The 8,717-nt window shown below is 48.5% G+C and overlaps 1 protein-coding gene across 3 annotated transcripts in view; it reads left to right on the top strand.

The window, feature by feature from the left end:
- Nucleotides 1-6,035, top strand: part of grk6 (G protein-coupled receptor kinase 6) — a 15,460-nt gene extending 9,425 nt beyond the window's left edge. For 2 of the 3 annotated variants that reach the window (XM_076022422.1, XM_076022421.1), the window contains 14 exons: nucleotides 337-449; nucleotides 589-666; nucleotides 753-853; nucleotides 1,269-1,361; nucleotides 1,540-1,603; nucleotides 1,705-1,845; nucleotides 1,963-2,153; nucleotides 2,427-2,464; nucleotides 2,781-2,870; nucleotides 2,945-3,153; nucleotides 3,247-3,384; nucleotides 3,615-3,752; nucleotides 3,838-3,969; nucleotides 4,246-6,035. In XM_076022422.1, coding sequence (XP_075878537.1) covers nucleotides 337-449; nucleotides 589-666; nucleotides 753-853; nucleotides 1,269-1,361; nucleotides 1,540-1,603; nucleotides 1,705-1,845; nucleotides 1,963-2,153; nucleotides 2,427-2,464; nucleotides 2,781-2,870; nucleotides 2,945-3,153; nucleotides 3,247-3,384; nucleotides 3,615-3,752; nucleotides 3,838-3,969; nucleotides 4,246-4,296 — 1,577 coding nt within the window. In that variant the 3' untranslated portion in view covers nucleotides 4,297-6,035. Of the gene's footprint in view, nucleotides 1-336; nucleotides 450-588; nucleotides 667-752; nucleotides 854-1,268; nucleotides 1,362-1,539; nucleotides 1,604-1,704; nucleotides 1,846-1,962; nucleotides 2,154-2,426; nucleotides 2,465-2,780; nucleotides 2,871-2,944; nucleotides 3,154-3,246; nucleotides 3,385-3,614; nucleotides 3,753-3,837; nucleotides 3,970-4,245 lie in introns of those variants that run through there. The other variant, XR_012926321.1, reaches the window with a different exon arrangement.
- Nucleotides 6,036-8,717: the final 2,682 nt, after the last annotated feature.

Below are 8,717 nucleotides of genomic sequence, written 5' to 3'. Positions count from 1 at the left end.
CAACAACTTTTGACCTAAGGAAGGGGCATGGCCTTTCCTCCCACATCTACATGGCGTCCTTGACCCTGATCGTACTGAATATGAATATCAGAACAACGCTGTGACAGTTTGTTTGCATGTTGCAAATGTTGCTGTAGAAGAAGAAGGAAGACGGAGGAGAACAGCGTGCGAATCCCAGACAGTGCGGCGCTGCTGCTCTGCTCATCTCCATCAACCCTTGACCTTCCTGGGGCCAAACCCACAGGGAACTTCATAAAATGCTCCATCTGCAGCGGATCTCCAGAGGTGACTGAAAGCTCTCCAGTAATGACATGAACGTCTCTCCTTCCTCCACAGAGAGGGACTACATCAGCCTGTGTGAGCGGCAGCCGATTGGCCGCCTGCTCTTCAGACAGTTCTGTGAGACTCGACCTGAACTGAGACGCTGCATCAAGTTCCTGGATGCCGTGGTGAGTGGGTGTGTGTATGCGTGAGTGCACTTTCTGATTCCTCCATCAGCCTCCAGAGGCCTGCGCTCTGGTTCTTGACCCTCCCAGACTGTGCCCCGATCACCTGCGGATAATCTGCTCCTGCTGTGTTTGTGTGCAGGCCGAGTATGAGGTCACTCCAGACGAGAAGAGGAAGGAGAACGGACAGGAAGTGGTGGACAGATACCTCGACTCACAGGTAGCTGCGCTCTCTGCTTCCTCCAGAGGAAGGAAGTCTCCACCCTTTCTCCTGTCCTGAGTCCGTTGTGCCCTGTGTGGTTTCAGTCCGACGAGCACATGCCCGAGCTGGAGGACGGCATGACGGCCGAGTGCAGGAACAGACTGCAGCAGGAGGCCTGCAAGGAGCTCTTCAAGGACTGTACCAAGTAAGGCCACTGGGAGGAGCGGGGGGTCCTCCTCCTGCAAACACTCTGCTGACTTTATCTAGTGAGAAGACCCAGTATTTCCTGCCACCCGCGACTGACTCGACTTCAAACAGCCGCCGCCGGCGGCTCCCTGAACCTCGTCTCTGTCCTGCGTCGCCTCACCAGGACACTGCAGACCACAGTGTTGCACGTCCCCTTAACGAGTCTTGTGACGAGAGGGACCGGCAGATGCCTTCGCCACCGCTGTCACATTGATTTGGCTGCAAAAGCATAAATATACGCTTTTATCTTCTAACCACTAAACTGCTGTTCATGTGACTGAAGCACAGGAAGTGGTGTGGCCTTGGGGGAGTAACACACACGCAAAAAAAATTCTCAACATTTTGTCTGCTGTCGTCCCCCCCTCCCTTCCCAGACTCATCCATGACTACCTGAGTGTGGCGCCTTTCGCTGACTACCTGGACAGCATGTTCTTCAACAGGTTCCTCCAGTGGAAGTGGTTGGAGAGGTCTGTCACATTGATTTTTCCTAATAACAGTGAACTCACCGCCATTTGGTTCACTCTTATTCATTGCCCCTCTCTCTCTCTCTCTCTCTCTCTCTCTCTCTCTCTCTCTCTCTCTCTCTCTCTCTCTCTCTCTCTCCCTCTCTCTCTCTCTCTCTCTCTCTGCGCTTGTGACCGTCAGGCAACCGGTGACCAAGAACACGTTCCGACAGTACAGAGTTTTGGGGAAAGGAGGCTTCGGTGAGGTGAGAACATTGTTTGAAATTTGGAGAAATTCTCTAGAAACAGAGTTTCCTACCGTGTGCAAACGGATCTCCTGATCCTTCATTTCTCCCCCCCCCCTCAGGTGTGCGCGTGTCAGGTCCGAGCGACGGGGAAGATGTACGCCTGCAAGAAGCTAGAGAAGAAGAGGATCAAGAAGCGGAAAGGCGAGTCCATGGCGCTGAACGAGAAGCAGATCTTGGAGAAGGTCAACAGCAGATTCGTCGTAAGCTTCCTGTCACCTCCACCCCACTTCCTGTCGCCAGGATCACCGCAATGTCCAGCGTGAGTGTGTCAGAAATACAAATGACCTACCACCACCACCACCTCCTCCATTGTGCAGGTGAGTTTGGCGTACGCCTATGAGACGAAGGAGGCGCTGTGCCTCGTCCTGACGCTCATGAACGGTGGCGACCTCAAGTTCCACATCTACCACATGGGCGACACGGGCTTCGACGAGACCAGAGCCGTCTTCTACTCAGCCGAGATCTGCTGCGGCCTGGAGGACCTGCACCGCGAACGCATCGTCTACAGGTCTGGGCCAGCTTGTGACCTCTGACCCTTGCCCATTTCTGGACCAGTTTTTACTTTTTTAGCAGCATGGCAGAATGAAACAAAACCATCAGATTATTTAAAAAAAAAAAAAAAAAAGTTTATACACTTGTTTTTTGACAGTTTAAAGACAACTGAGTCGTGAGTTACACAGTTCTAACCTTAACCCTAATCCCCCAAACTTTTAAACAACAGCTTTTAACAGCTTTAAGATGTAAATTGGACAACTAACTTTTTTTTTTCCTTCTCATCCAGAGATCTGAAGCCAGAGAACATTCTGCTGGATGACCATGGTGAGTCGCTTAGAAGAACTCTTTTAATGCTGCAACTTCAAAACACATTAATTCCAATGCTTTTGTTGTTATATAACTTTCCATAAATATTCTTGCTAAAATTTAGAATTAGACAATGAGAATTCTTATAGCCAGAAGAGGCTGAGGAATCTACACAGGATCAACTGCGCACAATAATACATCATAAAGTCAAACACTAACCAATAAAATCATTTCTAAAGTGGTTCTCGTTCCACTAGATTTTTCTGTAAGAAATGACTTGCTGTTCCAGTGTTGGACAGTAGAGGGAGCCGTAACTCTGTGTTTGCTTCACCAGGTCACATCCGAATATCAGACCTGGGTTTGGCCGTGCACGTCCCGGAGAGCCAGACCATCAAAGGGCGAGTGGGGACGGTGGGATACATGGGTAAGTAGCCTCGATGAGCACCCTCCCCCCTCCCCCCGGTGGGCGGAGACACATCTGACACTGCTCCCCTGCAGCTCCGGAGGTGGTGAAGAACGAGCGCTACACCTTCAGCCCCGACTGGTGGGCGCTGGGCTGCCTGATGTATGAGATGATCGAGGGCCAGTCGCCCTTCCAGCAGCGCAAGAAGAAGATCAAGAGGGAGGAGGTGGAGCAGCTGGTGAGGGAGGTGCAGGAGAGCTACTCCGACAAGTTCTCCGAGGACGCCAAGTCCCTGTGCAGGCAGGTGGGCGGAGTCTCAGCACCGTCCTTTGCATCTCAGCCGCTCGCCCGTCGCCTCCCCGTCTCATCCTCCCTGTCGTGTTTCTCTCTCCCGCAGCTTCTGGCCAAAGACCCTGCGCAGCGGCTGGGCTGCCTGGGGGGCGGAGCCAGCGAGGTCAAAGCCCACCCTCTCTTCCGCTCCATCAACTTCAAACGGCTGGAGGCGGGGATGCTGCAAGCGCCCTTCATCCCGGACGTAAGTCATGGCGAAGGTCTCGCGGGACCCAATGATGTGTTGGTCATGTTTGATTGGGAATTTTGAGCTTTGGAGAAAATCTGCTGAATGAAATTTCCAAATTCAGCCTAATTTGCTGTCAGCGCAGAGAGAAAATTAATCCGATCAATAAGATTTCCTCTATGAATCCTAATTAACCTGTTTGTGTGTGTGTGTGTGTGTGTGTGTGTGTGTGCGCGCGCACGCTACAGCCTCAGGCCATCTACTGTAAAGATGTGCTGGACATTGAGCAGTTCTCCACGGTGAAGGGAGTCGAACTGGAACCCAAAGACGAGTCGTTCTACAGCAAAGTGTCGACAGGCTGCGTGTCCATCCCCTGGCAGAATGAAGTAAGGCACACACACACACACACACACACACACACACACACACACACACACATGCACCTGTACTGACGGTTACTCCCTGCTGCAGATGATCGAGACCGAGTGCTTCGCCGAGTTGAACGTTTTCAACCTTGACGGGACGCTGCCCTCCGACCTGGACTGGAGGGGGCAGCCGTCGCCGCCGCCCAAACAGGGACTCCTGCACCGGCTGTTTCGACAGGTCGGTCCACCAACAGAAAGCACTAACCGCATGACTGAGCGCGCAGACGCAAACTATGTCGTGTGGCTCTTCATTGTTCAAGTTTCAAGTCTTCGGTGTTAAAAGTCACATAATAGGCAATAACAGAGCGATAATCTCTGAGGGAGCATCACGTCAGCACCAGAAAATGAAAGAAAAAATAATCATTTGGAATAAAATGTACATTTTTCAATTTGGTTTTAAACAGAAAGTCTGAGACTGCCTGAATCTGACTGTGTGCTCTGTCTCCCTCTGCAGGACTGCTGCGGTAACTGTAGCGACAGTGACGATGAGCCCACTAGGCTGTGACACACACACACACACACACACACACACACACACACAGGATCCTATCTGTTTACAAGTTTGCACATGTGTACCTGAGGGTGTGTCTGGATGTGGGGGTGGTTTAGTTCCTTGCAGCCGCATACATTCATGTTATTTAAATTAATTCACACAGACTCTTTGTTTTTGTTTTGTTTTGTTTGCTGTCATTATTTCCACACACACACACACACACATCCATGTAACTATGTAACTGATCAGGGAGCTGCGGCTCCACGTGAACAAGCGCCTGCTGTTAAAGTGCCTTGCTGGAGGGCACTGTGGCAGAGGGTAATTCCACCCTCCACCTCTTCACGTGTGTTCAGGGGAATCAAACGAGTGACTTCAGCTCATAAACTGTGACCACGCCTCCTGTCATCTTCCTCCTCTTCTTCTTGTGTTGCTGCACATTCCGTCCTTTGCACTTCATGTCCTGTTAATACAGCGTATCCGAGGTTTCCACCTGTGGACGCCTGCAGACGGTCCGCCCGGCTGTTTCCTGTTTTTAGTCTTTTGTGCATTTAAAGTGGGCGGGGACTCATTGAACAAATGGATTTCCTGCTCTTGAGGCTTATTTTGCTTAATATGTCGGTTCCATGTTGTGCTGCTCTGGGCCAGTACTGCAAACAGGCAGCCAGAAAAACTCACTGTTTGATATAAAAAAAAAAAAAACACATCATTAACAATGGGGGTTTTTTTTTTCCTTCTTTTTTTTGCAGTGTTCTGAATTTGTATTTTTATTAAAATTTCAAGACATCTCCTGTCATCCGTCATCCTCTAATGGGTGCAAACTTTAAAACTCACAGAGACATTTCCAAGCAGAACAATATAAGAGTGTCTGACGTTTTTTGAGTTCTGTATGTCAGTTCTGTCTGACAGGGTAAAAAAAAAAACCCAAACAAACCAAAAACACAAAGTTTAAACTTGTGTGTCACTGATCCTTGTTCATCTCCAAGCTCTGATCCGAGACTGGCCGAGCTTCAGAGAATGAACCCAAGCCTCAACTCAAGACAGCTTTTCTTTTTTTTTTTTTGATTTGCTGGCTCCTGTTTGTTGAAAGACAGGGTCAAGTTGCCTTCCCGCTTTAACAAAAAAAAAAAAAAGAAAGAAAAAAGTGATGAAACTGTGGTGGTTTACACCATTTTCAACAAATATTCGCTCTTGTGTTGATGATGATAGAAACCTGTGAAAGTTCCACCAGAATCATGACAACGATGCCCAGGCTCACAGAACTTTAGCCGCCACCCTGGACATATGGCCTTGTGATGGACGTGTTCCGCTCAGTAAGGAAAAAAGAAAAGAAAAAAGCACTGAAACCAAACCAGACCGAGTCCTTCCATCCACGGTGCCTTCTGATGTCTGTATGTCCTCCAGCCTGTGAGGACGTGAAAACACTCAGCCTCCTCTACGCTTTCGTCTTTGTTTGGGCTACGACCTGTTGACCTCTGACCCCTTTAAGCTGTGCAGGGGGTCCTCACACAGACCCGGAGGAGGCAGAAGAACGCCGACCTTCTCCACGGAGCTCCTGGGTGATGTTTCCACTCACCAGTGTGCTCCGCAGTTTGCTTCGTGCATCATCTGAGTCTCAGCTCCCCAGCTGACTTTGAGTTTGAGTTGCGCGACGAACTGCCGAAAGCTTGCGTGTCCATGCTGGAGTCCTGGTATTTTCAGTCTGTCTTGCAAATGCCTCCTGTTTTGTACCATAAACCAACGTCTTCACTTCCTGCTGTGTTGCACGTCTTCTTTTGACTTAAGAAACGCGGCTTCGAGTCTGAACCGCAGCCGTTCAATTTGCTCGTTGGTGCCGAGTGGAGATTTTTTTCCTTCTGCTAATGACCGCTGCTAACTCCACAATCATCATGTCTTCGTATTATAAGACCTGGATATGGTGCTGATTCATCTAGTGGCAACCTGTGGTATTGCAAGAAAAAGAATCACACAGGCCAATAAGCCTTTATCTGATAGACTGCAACACAAAAATAAATGCCTATAATACCTTGTGTATTTTAAAGTCATGGACATAAAAATACACAGTAGAAATATTTATTATGAACTTTGTTACAGATTGCAAGCATCCTTATAACCGTTTTACAGCCATTTGTTTTGGTATTGAGGCCTATGGGAAAAGTGCTTTTTTGGGCTCAAGAGGTTTTTGGCTGCAGTACCTCAAAGTGGCCACTGGGAAGGAAATCACCACACTGCCATATTGCCAGTCTTGTATCCAGATCTCATAAAACGCCCAGGGCTGCATGACAGGGAAGTAAATTTGAGATGTTGGGCTTTTCTGACTTCCTGCTCCAAGTTAGCGACTCCACTGATATGACAATGACACACGTAAGATCAACTTTGGTGGTTTATTCCCAAATTTCAGAGGACTGGACCTGAGAGCAGGTGCGATGTGGAAACGTGGCGGTTTTTCCTGCACGTGTCATTTTCTTTTTTAATTGTAGCTTCATCCCTGCTGGTGATTCACTGGTGAGTTTATCAGGGCGGCGGTACAAAGGGCACTCATCTCCATCACACAGCACAAGGAGATCACCCTTAAAACATTTTGTCCTTTCAAAGAAGCAAAATAAAGCCGTCCAGCATCATTTTTTCCACTAGGGGACGAGGAGTTCTGCTGGAGGTGGTTTTCAAAATTGCAATTGTACTTTAGTGTAAATAAAGACAAAAAAGTTACAGAAAAAAGCCCAAAAAGCAGAATAAAGTATTTTTTTCTTTACTAAGATCTCTGGACTCTTTCTTCATGTTTGTTGGCTTCACTGTTTCATTTTTTGTTTGTTTAATTTCTTTCACAGTGAATCTGACGTTGATAAAACTACACGTCTCACCAGTTCCTCCCAGTGTTGCCAGTATGACCTGAAGTGAGCAACCTGTGTTACATCCCAGAGCTTTAAGTGTGGCGTCCCCTAGTTTGTGCGAGTGTTTCCAGTGAATGCAGCTCAGCCAAGTATCGCCAGGACATCCCACTGTGTTTCCAGTCTCTCCCAGTGTTTCCATTGTTGTTGTTGTTGTCTTAACGGTGTTCCACTATCATCAGCACAGGCCAGTATTTCCAGTCTGCCCATTTTTCCCAGTATATTCTTCTGTCTCCAGGGCGTCCCAGCGCCGAGTCAGTAGCTCAAGTCGTCTGCTAAACAAAGGGTTGGCGATTCATGGTTCACAGTTGGCAGGAACACCTCACGCGGTCCCAAGTCTGTGTCATTGAGCTTTTGGGCAAGTCACTTTAATCACATTACCTCATGTGAATGTTAGTGAATGTTCGGTGGTGGTGGGAGGGGGCCCACTGGTACAGATGTAAATCCAATAAATCACCATCATTATTATTCATTAGGCGACAGGACATCCAGGCGGCTCGACTCGTTGCTGTTTTTCTGATGATTTCACTCCATAATCAGCTGCCACCGACAAACCATGTCAACTTGGCCGACTTCCTGCAGACTTCCTGCAGATTCCCTGATTACCGGCTGAGTGTTTCTGCAATCAGAATAAAACGGAGCTGAGGGGTAGGGGTCTGATTCTCCAGAGAACACATCCGTGTGGTTTGGGTAGTATGTGGATTTTTTTTTGGAGACAAAAAGGGCGACTCAAACTCAAAGACCTGAGGCCTTTGTGTAACAGCTGCATCATTTTCATCTCTGAAAACGAATCACGGAAAAACAACAGTTTCATTTTTTCCCCCCCAAAAAACAAAACAATTGCACTGAACACTGAAGCCCCTTTCCCACTGCCCAGAAAACCGGTTTAAACCCGCAAACAACTGGCACTTGGTGGCAACCCGTCAAGCGACCAGGGATAAAATCAGCTTTAATCGGCTCGGCTCCGATCGCCTTGCAGTGGGAAAGCCAGACCCGCGTCAACATGCTAATTTACGTGATGACGTTGAGCGTTACGTGCGCTACGTGACAATATCGCGCCAGTCGTTGCACATATCGTGTACCGAAACAAAGCTCTGTTTGCATTCAAGAATGGATTCACTCAGCATGTTGCAGCACTGTCAGGACAGTGAAATTAACAAGACTCTCAAGTCTCAAGCCCAACAAGGAAGTACACCGACCACCGTCGCATTCGCTTCCATGTTGCTCTCCATTGTTTACTTCCCTGACTTCTGCCGCACTTCATCAACGCGATCTCAGCGTGATGACATCAGAAGACCCGCACAGCAGCGGCTACGCAGCTTGCCAGCAGGGGTCAGACCCCGCTGATTTTGGTCAGTGGGAAAGGGGCCAAATACCGATTGTTAGCTAGCTGACCTGTGTAAAAAGAAATCTGCGTTGACCTGCTAATTTCAGTGGAAAAGCGGCATGAGAGTTGCCTGCCAGATGCGGTGAGGTATCTTCCATCAGCTGGGCCAGCTGGTCACTCGTCTTTGTTGTATAGACTCCGTTATTTTCATACACACCCAG

Source organism: Nelusetta ayraudi, unplaced genomic scaffold (genome assembly GCF_046127955.1).
Source record: "Nelusetta ayraudi isolate G7.1 ecotype Tasmania unplaced genomic scaffold, CSIRO-AGI_Nayr_v1 ptg000011l, whole genome shotgun sequence".
Classification (NCBI taxonomy): domain Eukaryota; kingdom Metazoa; phylum Chordata; class Actinopteri; order Tetraodontiformes; family Monacanthidae; genus Nelusetta; species Nelusetta ayraudi.
The sequence above is the reverse complement of the archived record's forward strand: the minus strand, read 5'-3'. Positions and strand labels throughout refer to the sequence as shown.